Source organism: Schistocerca americana, chromosome 1 (genome assembly GCF_021461395.2).
Source record: "Schistocerca americana isolate TAMUIC-IGC-003095 chromosome 1, iqSchAmer2.1, whole genome shotgun sequence".
NCBI classification, from domain to species: Eukaryota; Metazoa; Arthropoda; class Insecta; order Orthoptera; family Acrididae; genus Schistocerca; species Schistocerca americana.
The window spans coordinates 420,644,109-420,659,672 of record NC_060119.1 but is presented as its reverse complement, the minus strand read 5'-3'; the positions used below and the strand labels follow the sequence as shown (position 1 = coordinate 420,659,672).

At 39.5% G+C, this 15,564-nt stretch overlaps 1 protein-coding gene across 3 annotated transcripts in view; it reads left to right on the top strand.

Annotated features, from left to right (window-relative positions):
* The window catches only part of LOC124602378 (pleckstrin homology domain-containing family D member 1-like), a 167,502-nt gene that overhangs the window by 14,083 nt on the left and 137,855 nt on the right, over positions 1-15,564 (top strand). For all 3 annotated transcript variants that reach the window (XM_047136320.1, XM_047136319.1, XM_047136318.1), the window contains exon 6: positions 10,836-11,012. In XM_047136320.1, coding sequence (XP_046992276.1) covers positions 10,836-11,012 — 177 coding nt within the window. The remainder of the gene's footprint in view (positions 1-10,835; positions 11,013-15,564) is intronic.

The following is a 15,564-nucleotide window of genomic DNA, read 5'->3' as shown; positions in this document are numbered from 1 at the left end:
CAAGGAAGCATGTTGGGATGGTGCTGCCCATCAATGTTCCATCCCGTTGCACGTCATTATCTCATTTTCTGACAGATGCATTGTGCGTCAGTGGGAGACTGAATGGTTGCAGGTGTCAGACAACAAACTGTGGTCGCTCAAATCGACCACAAAGGCTTGGTGGACTTCGTGTCAGCCTCGCCGCTGGAAGGAGGTTTTGCTTACCAGACTGTGCATTCTACATAGCCCCTTCACACATGGCTTCCTCCTCCGGCAGGAGGATCCACCATTATGTGAAGTTTGTGGTGTGCCGCTTTCAGTTCAGCGTATTGTGGCTACGTGTGTCCTGTATACTGATATTAGGGTAGCCCTCGGTCTCGCTGGAGATCTGCCCACCATCCTCGCAGGTTCACAGAGTGGTGAAATTTTGTGAATGTCAGGCCTCATCCCTAAACTGGTAGGGAAGTGCGACAGACTTTAATACACTATAATCTGCTCTGCATGTGGGGATAGACTTTGTCCCCACCCATGAGATTTCATGTTGACTTTTCGTCAGGGCGCTGATGACCATGATGTTGAGTGCCCCCTCACATCATCATTTGTTGACATGCCCACTCACAAAATGCTACCCGGTTAAGGAAAATGGTGCCATGAAATTCTTGATACAGCGACTTTTGATATGGATCATACATATGATGATGCAGTATTGTGGCAATAGCTCTAAGAGACATGGCAGAATTGTGGTGTAATTGCTAGGTGCTTATCCATGGATTGTGGTGCATTAGCTTCTCCTGTAACATTCGCTTTCTTTTCTTTTGACAGTTTGTACACTGCCATCAGACGTAAAGGTGTTTACAACCTTGCAAAAGAACAAATGAGAGAGAGCTTTCTCTGGAAAACACTCAGCATACAAGACAACAGAAGCCTCAACATTTCTCCTAAGTTCTCTGTAAATCAGGATCATTTCAATTTTTTCTTGTTTGGTTGTACCACTCATTGTCCACTTGCACTTCTCTTCTTCAAATGATAGGTATGTTGAAGGGCAGTAAACACTGCTCAAATATTGTAATGAACCACACTCTGTTCTATATCTGCACGATATGTAGGCTCCGAATGCAGAGTACGAAAACAATGTTGCGAATGGGGTTTTCAGTTAGAAGTTATGAAATAATGGCCTGTCTTACCCTTGCAGCATGAACGTGAGGTCCACGGGCCATTGTTTATTCAAGGGCCATTGATTAGCATGCCATAAAATGATTGTGAACCCATTTCTATTCCTCTGATTACAGCACCACCTGTGCCAAAATGAAGAAAATGCTTCAGACAGAATGTATGTAGATTTTGCCATAGAACTGTAATCTACAATGAAATACAGGGGTTCCCATTGAGGATTTCAAAGTTACTCACTGCCATCTGCACAGGGCGGGGTGGTGGGTTGAATGTGGTATGCGGTATCGTTGGATTCACCCCCCCCCCCCCCCCCCCCGCCCCCACACACACACACACACCAAGACAAACTAATTGGAATTATAACTTTTTTTAATCCTATGTGTTGTTTTTGAGATATTTCAATGTCTTCAGTTAAAATTAACACCCTTTTTGCATTGTGTGGTGGAGTGAGCCTTGTCACGTCTTATGCGGCACCCAGTGTCAACAGAAAGCATTATTTTGTTTCCCATTACAAACAAAATTATTTTTCAATTGTGGTTTTATGTGCTCATTTGACAGAAAGCTCTCAGATTAGTCTAGTCCTATATCTGTGTTATTGATATGTATTAATAGTGTATGCTTGGTTGTAGTGCGGGCCAGGTGGTGATGCCACTGCTTAGAACTTTACTGTCCCTGGTAATATATGTGTACAAAACAAATAGAGCACTGGACTAATCTGGGATCACTGTATCAGATGGCTATGACCAGTTCTGCTTCAAAAATTATTTTGTTTGCAGTGGGAAACAAAGTGCTTTTCGTTGATACTGGGCATCGTATGAAAGACTTGATGAGCACTGTTTGTGTTGACTCACTCCAGCTACACAAAAAAGAAACCTGCAAATATCTGCTGGAACACCAGAGGAAATTCACCTCATGACTCTTAGGAGAGACACCTGTGTGTGTGTGTGTGTGTGTGTGTGTGTGTGTGTGTGTGTGTGTGTGTGTGTTTTATCTCATGTTTTTTGTTCCTGGCTCGACAAGAAGACTTCAGCTTTGAGAGTGATTGAGTCACATCTAAACAAATGAAATAAGCAATGTTGGCAAGGAAATGCCCTGTAGATAACGTCTTTTGGTGTTATTTGTCACCACATGACAGATATTTCACCTCATCAGAGTTGCTTCCCTGAAGGACAGAAGTCATTTTTCATGTGAAACATAATTCCATGACAGTTCGTAATGCATCTGGTTAAAGAGGGGATACCATCATGTTACAATCACACAGTTGCAGTTTCTCATAATCTAAATAGGATTGTTTCTCACTTACATCACATTTTTTGTAAAATAAATATGTATTCTATTAGTATCTACACATTTTCCTCGACATAATAGATCCTTAATTTTGAACATTTAGAAGTGAGAAGACTGGAGACTCCACCACAAAAGTCTGGTCTTTGTTCCAACCAGCACTAGTGATCAAATGGTACTGCAGTGGAGTAGCCCTTAGCAGCTAGTGGGAAACAATGAATTTTATTTTACTGTGCTGTGTTAGTTTTCTTGCTAAAATTAGAGACAAAGCAGTTAAAGTGCATCATGGGTTCTACATATAATTCTTGAGTGGCACTGCCAGTTTTGTTGAGGTTTAGTACAGAATGCAAACACTGTATAGCAGCTGTATGTCATGAAAGAGATTTAGCTTTGCTAGTCCTCTCCCTGTAAAAATCATATGTTGGGTGTTGCTGACTTCCTTCACAACATACAACCTACTCTAAATTCTTTGAAGAAGAAGTGTGTGCAAGTAGTGCGTGTAATGTCATATAAAATTCACAAAAATGGGACTACACTACTACAGCACTAAACTACACTACTGTACTGAGTGTAACAATCAAGTTAGGTTTCCTCATTTGTGTGGATAGTTAGCCCCTGGCATGCTGAGGCAGTGCTGCTTTGCTATCCATGTTGTGGAAATTGGGAGATGGCTGTCAGGGTCTGGGGAAGACCTTCCTGGTCATCTACAATGCTCATCTCCTAACTGCCTCTGGAAGGAGGTGGTACATAACATTTTCATGATGTATGGGCTCTTCTTGATTGTCTCTCGGCTTTGCAGGCTTGCAGATCATAGGCTGATATCTTGGCTGTTATTGAGTTCAGCTCCTCATTCCTTTTTGTGTTATGGAGTGTTGTATTGCCAAAGACATTCCTGTCTTGGTCTGTGACATCTCGTCAAAAGCTCCCCATTTGCAATAGTTGGTGGTGCAGTGTTGTATTTTCATTAACAGGTAATGCTTAGCTCCCTTGGCTGGATAGAACTATGACAGTATGGATCTTTCTTTTATTTTAGGAAGGAACTGGGATGTTCTATTCCCTGTTTCTGTCCTGTCTCATGTTTCTTGCTGTTATCTATAAATGCATGCTTTTATTTCCGTATTTAACTTGACTTTGTGCCCACTGTCTCCTTTAACTTATCATATTGCCCCTTTTTGAGCCAATATTGTGCACCTCTCATTTTTGCAGCTACATCGAGAGTTACTAAGCTCAGTAGCACCAGCAGAGCCTCTGTGGGTATTGGTCTACGAGCGCCTGTCAGACGCAGGAGCACACTTTTCTGTGCTCACTGTAGAGCCCGTGCTGCCATTACCGTTCTGGCCCTATGAGCCCAAGTCTCAACCAGTAGCATACAGTAGTGATTAAGATTGCGTTATTGTATGTTCTTATTACACTTAAAAAGCAGCTGAGGGCTTATTTGGCCAATTGTTGGTATTTTGTTCAGGATTTTAAATGACTCTGTGGCAGACTATTTGTACATGTGCATGAAAGTTTCACTTTTTGTTGATATTTTTATCAAGATACCTATACGCTACTTTTCTTTTCGCAGGTTGCTCATTTATTAGTATTGTGGGATTATTGTGGGATTTCTTGCTTTTGAAAATGTTTATTCAGTAACATACAAACTGTTTCATGTGCAGCTATCATTAGTTTGTTTTCTACTCAGTAATTACTTAGTGTTTCAAGAACTATGCAACTATTTTCTTCTCATTTAGCCTTTGTGTGGGTAGATACTATAATTAGCAGTTTGTCTGCATAGGCGATCCAGCCTCTAGTGTTTGTTATTGTTTGTTATACTCTGAAGCTGGTTCAGTTATGGCTCTATGGAAACATCCTAGAGCTCTGAACAGTAGACAGAGCCCTGCAGACAGCCTTTGGTGACATTTTTCATAGCTTTCTTTCCAGTTATTCCAATTGCACCTGCCTGTCTGTGCAATAATCTTGTAGGGTGTTGTAGACACACTGGGACAATCCATCTGCTTCAGTCTTTTGAACACACCATAAATTATCAGATGCTCCGGCTGTATCAGTCTTATATGTATAACATACTTATCATCTGAGGTGTTCACAATATGCACTGGCTGATTTATCACATCCTTGGTGGATTTCTCTTTCCTGAAACTGCACTGCAGGGAGCTCATGCCCCTTAAATGCCCCTTAATTGTCTGCGATCTGTGAGGCAGCGGCCAGAAACTGTTCCTGTAGTTTGGCTAGAACATTTACCAAACAACTTGGCCTGTAAGATTTCAGTTCTCTTTAGTCTTTGTCTTTACCATTTTTTAGTGTAATGATATTGAGATTTACCAGATTTTTGCACCCATCACTGAAAAAAAAAAAATTCATTTAATAACACTATTATATATGATACAATTTGGTCGACTAGCTGAGGCAACATTTCCGCAACCATTCCATGAGGCCCTGGTGCCTTGGTACTTTCTTCTACCTTAATTACATTATTGTCAGCCTTAGTTCCTCTTGGGCAGTTGCAATCACAACACTGTTATTCGCATGCTGCTCAAGTAATACAGCCGCCTCTGTAGCGCAGTGGTAGGGTTACCGCTTACGATGCAAGGGGGCCCGGGTTCGATTCCCGGCAGGGGACTGGGTGTTGTGTGTCCTTCATCATCATTGACAAGCAAGTCGCCCAAGTGGCATCATCTAAAAGACTTGGAATATGGCGGCTGAACCCCAAAGGGGATATCCCAGCCAATAAATGCCATATGATCATTTCATTTCTACTAATACAGAGCAAAGATGCTGACGGTACTCTGTGTATTCCATCTTGAATCACCCTGCATCAGAGATCTGAGTAGGTACTGTACTAATGTCTCTCAGCCTGTCATTTAATGTGTCATTGGATCATCTTGGAGCTGATAATACAGTGGGCTATCAAACCTTGATTGTAAGTTTGTATGGAAAACCCCAAATATTTGTTACCATTTGGGTCTTAGTGTGTGCCTCCCGCCTCTCTAATTGTATTTGGTGTAATAGTATTTTATATTGTTGTTTGGCTGTTTGATAGAAACTCAGTGTTCTTTGTCATTCTGTTTCCCCTAAGGATCTCTGGTAGTATCTTCTTGCCTGCCTTGCTCCACATCGTAAGAACTGTAGGGTGGGACTCAGGGAATTTTTAACTCTTTTGACTTGCTAACAGATGTTGGTATTGCCTTGTGTTGCGCCATTTGCAATACTCGCATGAATTTTTTGGCTTTGCATCATCATCAAATCTAGTTTCGTGCTGTGGCTGTATCTTGAATTCTTCCTTTAAAAGTTCCCAATTCGTTTTATGTGGTTTGTATAGTCACTCGTGGTTGCTGAATGTTAGTGTCTAAATCATTATCTATGCCTGTAATTGTAATACAAATGAGATTATGGTCACTTATTGAAAATGCATCACAGTCCTTCCAGTTTGCAATGCGGTCACTGACTTTCAAGTTTGAAAGGGTGATAGCTATATTTACCAAAAATGCAGGAACCAGTTGCATATTTGGTAATTTTATGGTTTACGGTCACTGCACGACTTGGGAACCACACGGAGCCCACCATTCATAGCTATATTTGTTGCTGCACCATTGTGATCTTGAAAAGTAGGAGGGCTGAGAGATCTAATTGTGACAGGAAGGCTAAACTCTTGTGTGGCATCCTGAAGGCAAAGTCCTATTTCATCAACAACTCTGTGTCAGTTCTGTCCACCCAGTACTGCTGCTGTTTTTAACTTTTCTATATGTGGTTGTATCTCCTGACTGTGTTGAAAACGTTGATTCGTTATGTAAAGTTTTGTGAAGGCAGTAACAATTTGTGTTACCACCATATGCTCGTCACACAGTTGATGTGTTTTCGTCAGTTATATTTTTGTGTGGCACAATAATGGCAACCATTGGATGGTGACCTGATGTTATGATTTGTGCCATAAATGACGTATGGGATAATGCTTCTTGATGTACAATATGGAACCTGTATACATAGTATGTGTAGGTCCATCTCCTCTTAACACTTTCCCAACTAGCTGTATTACCATGGCACTGCATGTCGCGTTGATCTAGTTGATTTTAATCGGCATTTAGAGTTAGGTATATTGCAAAAGCCATTGCTCACAGTGGCAAAAAAAAGGCTGCATGCTTTCAGTGGACCAAACTGGACAGTAACTGATTGGAAGCATGTAGTGTGTTCCGAAATTCTCGATTTAGTCTTTTTGTCAAATGGTGCAAGAATCAAGTGCACTGACAGCACGACAAGTGATTTAACCATGCAATGTGTGGAGGGTGTAGCTCAGACATTAGTGGTTCTGTTATGGTGTGGGGATGTTTCCCAAACCATGATTTGGGCCCACTCATTCAGGTTCATGTCACTATGAACCAGAATGTTTATTGCAAAATTCTTGGTGACAAAGTGTTGCTTGTTCTTCACGTCTGCATAATGAATGCGCTGAGGATACTTCTACCTTCCAAGATGATAGCACAAGCCTGCACACATACATTTCCAATCTGATGAAGACTCTAGCACCCTAGCACACCTCAACAAATCGCTAAGGTATCCAATCCAAAATCCATAAAAATGTCTGGTACTTCTCGCAGTGTCAGTTGAAATGTAGGAGTCAAAATCCCTGCAGTCTATGGGATGTAATGCTATTGATCAATAAGTGTATTCAGCAGGCTGTGGCATACATGAAGAAACATGTTGAATTTCAGCTTCACCACACTGAGATAATTATCAGGGCTAGAGACCCAGTGTGAATCTGATGTCTATTGGGGGTGACCAGTATTTTTTTGTCTAGTATGCTTATAAAGTTATTGAGGACTGGTTCAGTGTCTGTTTACACGGTACGGTACCAGATTTACTGAACTATGGATAAGTGGACAGGAAATGAGAAAGTGAGAATCTCTGCCAATCAAAAGGAAATTAATCACAAATATTGCTTTAAAATTACCTGGACTCTTAAATTCAAGGACTGAAGGATCCCATTAACATCATGGTTGTAAACAATATTCATTTCAAATGTATCCATATTCAAAACCAAATAAATAGGTGCTGTCTATTGACACAAATAATGAAAGGTAGGCAGATGAGGAGCAACTCCATGGCACAAATTAAGCAGCAGCAGTAGCTTTTTTTTTTTTTTTTTCTCAATGTAGCCCGATTTCCTCCTACACATTTTTTAATATGTTCATTTATAGTACACGTAAGCACTGAGTGAAAATAGCAATCCAGTGATACTTCATTGTTAATACAAACTGTGGAATTAGTTTGATTTGGCCCACATTTCTTAATATTCTTCACCCCCCCCCCCCCCCCCCCCCCCAAGATCAGACTAACACTCTCTCTCTCTTTTTCTCTTAATTCTAACCTGACTGCAGTAATATATTTCATGTGGAAAATGTTCTTGCAATAAAGAAAGTATTCTAGACAACTCCAGTTCTGCTTAATTTGTTAATGGCTCCAATTTCAATATTGGGTGGTACAGTTCAGGTTTTCCTAATAAGAACATGGGTGTTAGTTTTTCCAAGTTGGAAATTTGTCAAACCCAAGAATTATAACAGCAGTTGTCTGTAGTAAGCATCCCACACATTGTTTCTCAAATTGTGGAAAAGCTGTAAATGTGGTTGGTGTGGGAGACTTCCCTGCTACATTTGCTATGCTTTCCTTGCTCGATATAGTTGTCGTTAGCTCCTGATAAACCTGCATGATTTGTATCAGTAGTTGTTGTAAGCGTTCCATGGTAGAAAAACCTACATTCCCACCTAATTACAAAAATGTTTTAAGATTTAATTTGCATGTGTCATGTGCATTAAGTCATTGCCACTTCTGTCAAGGCAAGTTGCATATGAACTAGCAGGGATGTGTCCTGGTTAATTTACAACAATATATATATAAATTATACTCTTCAGAAACTGTGCAAGCTAAATTAAGTTCATATTCCGAAGTTCTGCCTATGACAAACTTGTTGGTTGGTTGGTTGATGTGGGGGAAAGGACCAAAGAGCAAGGTCATCAGTTCCATCAGGTTAGAGAAGGCTGGGGAAGGAAATCGGCTGCATGCTTTCAAAGGAATGATCCCGGCATTTGCCTGAAGCAGTTTAGGGAAATCACAGAAAACCTAAATCAGGCTGGCTGGATGCAGGTTTGAACCATTGTCCTCCTGAATGCAAGTCCAGTTGACTAACCACTGCATCACCTCACTTAATCCTGTGACAAACTGAATCCAAAATTGTAGCACCTAAGTTTAGCAGGCAGTACACTCCATAGATTGCATCACAAATGACTCATGCCAGTCATGTGTGGCTTATAGAATTCTGCTGCGATCCTGTCAGAGGGCACTCCTGATGACAAAAGTCAGCTGAGTAGTGGTGCCACAGCGGTCGACAGCAGTATTGTCCCAGCTACACGGTTTCCATAGTAACGTTGGGTCAAGTACTTCAGATGAGGATCAAGGCACTTAGGACGTGTGGAAGAAGATTTGTATAATATTTATGTTTATAAATATATATTATGTATCCTCCCCCCCCCCCCTCCTCTCTCTCTCTCTCTCTCTCTCTCTCTCTCTCTCTCTCTCTCTCTCTCTCTCTCTCTCTCTCTCTCACACACACACACACACACACACACACACACACACACATCCTTTAGGATCTTCTCACTGTCAGTGTATGGAACAAAAGTATGTGTAAGCTAATCTGTCTTATATGAACTTAAGGTGTTCTATGTGTGGAAATTGTATATGAGTTGGTTGCTATTTCTGTTATCCTTAAATTCTGGACCAATATCATTTGAGTTATCGTCCTCTGATGAGAATTTCTCCACTGCTACTATATCTATACTGAAAGTATCTAGTTTTCAATGTTGTACTAAATTAATGGAAAGCATTCCCTCTCATAAGTGATTATATTGTTCCATCAATTACAGTACTTAAACACCTCATACCATATTTGTATGCAATTTGAGTTATGATATTACATGTGCTCACAACAACTTGAATGACAGTTCTCTTTAGAATGACAGATCAGCTTCCTCTCTTGTTTCCATGATACCTGTCATCAAAGTACTCATTGCCCTGTGGTGCGTAGTGCTTGTAATCTTGGATGAGACTATATGGAATAAACCCCCTAATCAGCAGTTACCTTGAAGTGTGATAAAGCAGCTATTGTCATGCCACCTTGCAGAAATGCAAGGTGGCATGCAGTTCATGCACAAACCAAGTAAAATTTCCAAACAGTACACAATTCTACACTTACTATTCAAACTAACAAATATTTTTGTGTCCACAATCATCATTCACGTATACTATAGACTTGTAGCACATCACTTTCCCATAGTGATATCTTACGCTGCACACAGCACACTAATAAAATTTCCATTGTTGTTACTGATAAACAATATCATCTCATATAATTGAGTCTGACTCAAGGGAATTTCTTCAGTAGTCCTTACATTTCTTAATACTTTAGCCTTATGTCGTCCATGTTGGATTATTGTAAGGAACTGCGATTGCTTATGACAATAAAAGTTCAAATAAAAAAGTTATCTATGTCAGTCACTCATTTTATTTATCCCATGATGTGTTTTGAGAGTTTACACTCACATTTTCAAGTGGAACAATATTATGTTACTTTTTTGCTAGCTGGATGCAACCAATTGTTTGTTGTTTCATTTCATTGCAAAAACATATAACTGACACCCGTTAGCACAATATGGAACTAAGATTATAAATATTAAACAGTGGTAGAGTTATTTGCAATCTGTACTTATGACAAACCGCAGAGCTCTGTGCCCTGGAGCAGATTGTAAGTAATTCTATCACTGTTTAAAATTTATAATCTTAGTGCCATATTGCACTAACGAGTGCCTGTTATATGTTTTTGCAATGAAATGAAACAACAAAAAACGATTGGCTGCATCCAACTAGCAAAAATGTAACATGATATTGTTCCACCAGAAAATGGGAATGTAATCTCTCGAAAGCATAATGGGATGAAATAAAATGAGTGACTGACATAGATAACTATCTTATTTGAACTGTGTCATTTTCATGGAGAATGATATTTTTGATATTTTATTCAGAAAACTTTGTTTTTCTTAAAATTTGTTATGTTTATCATACCTTTCAATCCTTTGTTGGTATCCTGTCCTCAGCACTAGAAGTGAAGCAGCTTGCATATACAAAAATTTGAGATTTACTCATTTTATATGTGTGACAGTGCAATTCATGTCCAATTTCTTGACTTTAAATGCTCTGTTACATACCATGTAGTAGACATCTGTGTTAAAGTAAGCTCATAGTTTAACTTTCTGTCCCCATCAAGGCCATTAGACACAGAGTGATACTTTTATTGCTGTGTTTTGAGATGTAAGTGTTATATTATCTGGGTAATGTGAAAATTTTTTCGGTGCTAGGAATTAGAGAAATTGAATCTAATCCTTGATGAAGAAAAATGCCGACTTCAGGAAACCATTGCAGAATTTAAAAAGGAGCACGAAGCTATGAAGAGAGAATATGAAGAAACCATATCAGCATTGCGATTAGTACAGCAGGACAAAGAAGCTTTGGAACAAACCACAAGCGATTTGATGGTAAGTTCAGGACGATATTATAGTGATACTTCAATAATGTTATTATCGTCTCTCTCTCTCTCTCTCTCTCTCTCTCTCTCTCTCTCTCTCTCTGTGTGTGTGTGTGTGTGTGTGTGTGTGTGTGTGTGTGTACATACAGTCTGTTGTGATAACAAAATCTGCTGCTTGCATGACTAAAAGTTTAGGAATTTCTGCTGACACGTGATTGGCCTTGCACTCTAGTTTTGTTGATATCAGGCTCTGATATTTGAAGCACCGAGTTCCAAGTTCAAACTGTTGTGAGGTTTAATACTGTTCACATATCTTGGCAAACTCTTTATGCCCTGGCAAGTTGCCATAGTGATGTATGTGTAGGAAGGAGGGCTGTGGGGCAGTGTGCAGTGGCAAGGGGCACTGTTCCACACTATGCTCCAGCCCATACAATCATTCTGTTGCTTCTGTCTGTAGTGTGTAGTTTGCGATGTGTGTAAAACTTTTAGTGTTGTCTTTCATGTTAGTTTAGCTGTGTTAAAAGTACTTGGCTACTGTAGTGTTCAATATTGGTGGTGAAAGTACTTAGCCACAATAATGTTCATTATTTGTGGTATAAAGTAAACATTATGTTAACAATCAACAGTGGTAGTTTCCTGAGAAAATGAATTTTCAAAGAGAGAGTGCGAAGCAGAAGCAGTGGCTTGGGTGTTGCACTTACCCCAGCATCTCTAGTTACCAAGATCGGCAATGGCTGTAACATGTGGCATGGGCCAGAGAGCACACTAGTAGTACTGCAAAGTATGCGCCATCCCTCAGTTTGCTGCAGCTCTCAAACTACTCTATCTTGTGCCAGCTTCTTCATCTCCAAATAAGTACTGCAACCTACATCTTCCTGAATCTGCATAATGTATTCCTCTCTTGGTCTCCTTCTATGATTTTTCCCACCCACACTTCCCTCCAATACTAAATTGGAGATCCCTTAATTTCTCAGAATGTGTCTTATCAACTGATCCCTTCTTTTGGTCAAATTGTGCAACAAATTCCTTGTATCGCCAATTCTATTCATCATCTTCTCGTTAGTTACGTGATCGACCCATCTAATCTTCAGCATTCTTCCATAGCACCACATTTCAAAAACTTCTATTCTGTTTTGACCAAAACTGTTTAAGGTCCATGTTTCACTTCCAGATATGGCTACACTCAGACAAATACCATCAGAAAATACTTTCTAACACTTCAATCTATATTCGATGGTAACAAATTTCTCTTCTTCAGAAATGCTTTTCTTGCCATTACCAGTCTACATTTTACATAATCTTCTTCAGCCATCATCAGTTATTTTACTGCCAGTGTGGTGAAACTCATCTATGACTTTAAGTGTCTTGTTTTTTAATCTAATAACCAGAGCATCACCTGATTTTATTTGACTACAGTCCATTATCCTTGTTTTGCTTTTGTTGATGTTTGTCTTGTATCCACCTTTGTAGACATTCTGTTCAAATGCTCTTACCAGTCCTTTGCTGTCTCTGACAGAGTTACAATGTCATCGGCAAACCTCAAAGTTTTTATTTTTTCTCCCTGAACTTCAATTCGTACTCAGATATTTCTTTGGTTTCCTCTACTGCTTGTTCAGTGCACAGGTTGAGCAGGATACTGTGGGCTATATGCAGTGACCAGTTTTCATCCAGACAGCTGGGGCAGTTCATTCGTTTGTTCAGAAGGGGAGGTCAACAATCATCTGCCATGACAGAATTGACACACATGCCCTGCAATCTTTCTCAAATGATTTTACAGAAACTGTTCAGTAAAAAAGAATTCATTTTTTCTTTACTTGTAGCTTTATATGTCCAGTTCATTATGATGTGCCCACCATGTGGTTAGTGGTCATATATATTGTGATATTTACGTGGAAGTAAGACATAGCTTGAAATTTGAAAGTCACTATGATTTTCTGTCTGATGCATACTACATAGTATGTTACTGAGTATGAAATTTAGCTAACATATTGAATTTTTCTGTAGACTGGACTGGAGGTCTCTGCCTGTCAGCAATTTCGAGAAAATTGATCTGATGTTGTAGTGCTATCACACCGTGCCAGCGATAAAGCCAAAGTGAAATATCACAACATTCTTCATATTTCATAAATGGTTCGAGATATTAAAATGAGATTTTGGCAAATTATAGCACAAAAAGAGGAGAGTATTTTGCCGTATGGTTATTATGCAAAACATCATTATCTACTGTGTTATTGCCCTAACTACAGACCTTTGCGATGAAAGAATGTAATTTTTAAGGGCCACCAAAAGCTGGTGAAACAAGAAATTCTATAGTTTTTGGAAACAACATAAATGAAGTTATTGCACATTTATTTTGTGCCAAGGACATGCTTTTTCATTAGATGCTGACCTTACTTTTCCTCAGTTCCTCAGTTAATAAACCACTGTTTCAGAATTCTCTCACAAGTGCATCTGCACAACATGTTAGTGAGGTGAGACTGTGTAAACTCCGCTGAGTTTTGGCAAAAGAAGCAAATTTTAACATGGTAACAAAAGAAATGTGTAGGTTGTACTCAAAATTCCCCACTTGTGATTCTTCTCTGAAAGTTACAAATGGTTAACAAATCAGGGGAAAATAAATCGTTGCATTTTTGGCAGAATTCTCTTTAGGTACAAACCAAAGAAGAGGCGACTGCTCTTTTTGAATGGTCACTGTGCACATGTGGGTGTGGAGGGGACCCCACTTAATATTTCCCAAGAATGTGAGTTTTTCTGTTCTTCTGTAAAGAATTTGTGTTAGTATTTTGCAACCATGACTTATAAAATTGTTAGTTCAGTAATTTTCACATCTGTCAGCAATTGCTTTCTTTGGAATTGGAATACTACATTCTTCTTGAAGTCTGAGGGCATTTTACCTGTCTCATACATTTTTGCATGCCAGTTGCAAGAGTTTTGCGTGGCTGGCTCTCCCAAGGTTATCAGTAGTTCTGACGGAATATTGTCTACTCCCTGGGCCTTGCCTCGACTTAGATCTTTCAGGGCTTTGTCAAATTTTTCTCATCTCTTCTTCATCTATGTCCACTTCCATTTTTACGAGTATAATATTGCTTTCAAGTTCATCTTCCTTGTATAGACCATCTGTATACTTCATCCAGTTTTCAGCTTTCTCTTCTTTGCTTAGGACTGGTTTACCATCTGAGCTCTTCATATTCATAAAGCTGCTTCTCTTTTCTCGAAAAGCCTCTTTGATTTTCTTGTAGGTGGTATCTATCTTTCCCGTAGTGAAATATGCTTCTAAAACCTTACATTCATCCTCTAGACATTCCTGCTTAGCATTTTTGCGCTTCCTTTCAGTCTCATTTTTTAAACATTTGTATTCCCTTTCTCGTGCGCCATTTGCTACATTTTTAAATGTTCTCCTTTCATCAGTTACATTCAATACCCCTTGTGTTATCCAAGGTTTCATACTAGGCCTTGTCTTTTTTACCTATTTGATCATATGCTACCTTCACTTTGTCATCTCTTAAAGCTAATCATCTAACCTTTTTCCAATTTCTTCAATTTTAATGTATAGTTCATAACCAGTAAATGTGATCAGAATCCCCCCCCTTGGAAATGTCTTACAGTGTAAAATGGGGTTTATAAATCTCTTTCTAACCAAAATATAATCAATCTGAAACATTGTTAGCGATGATTAAATTGTGTTCTGTGCAAAATTCTACCAGGCAGCTTTCTATTTCATTCCTTTCCCCCAGTCCATTTCTATCTGCTATTTTTCCTTCTTTTCCTTTTCCTGCTATCAAAGCAATGCTTCAATCTTGTCGTCTTCTGCGGAGCTAGTTGGCATGTAAACTTGTAGTATTGTAGTAGGCGTGGGTTTCGCGTCTATCTTGGTTTCGATAAGGTGTTCACTATGCTGTTCATAGTAGCTTACCTGTATTCCTGTTTTCTTGTTCATTATAAGACCTACTCCTGCATTACCCCTATTGATTTTGTATTTATAACCCTACATTCATCTGACAAGAAGTCCTGTCCCTCCTGCCACTGAAGGTCAGTAATTCCCACTATATCTAACTGTAACCTAACGATTTCCCTTTTTAAATTTTCTAACCTACCTGCTTGATTATGGAATCTAACATTCCACGCTCCGATCCGTAGAATGCCAGTTTTGTTTTTCCTGATGATGACATCCTCCCAATTAGTCCCTGCCCAGAGATCCAAATGGGGGACTATTGTACCTCCAGAATATTTTATCCAAGAGGATGCCATCATCATTTAACCATGCAATAGAGCTGTATGCCCTTAGGAAAAATTACAGCTGTAGGTTCCCCTTGTTTTCACCCTTTTGCAGTACCAGCACAGCAAGGCCATTTTCTTTTATGTTAAAAGGCTAGATCAGTCAATCATCCAGGCCATTGCCCCTGCAACTACTGAAAAGACTGCTGCCCCTCTTCAAGAACTACACATTTGCCTGGTCCCCCAACAGATACCCCTCTATTGTGTATTGCTGAGGCATGCAAGCCACCCCATCGACCGCAAAGTCCATGGATCATATACTATAGTATACTGAGGCAACTTGGTCA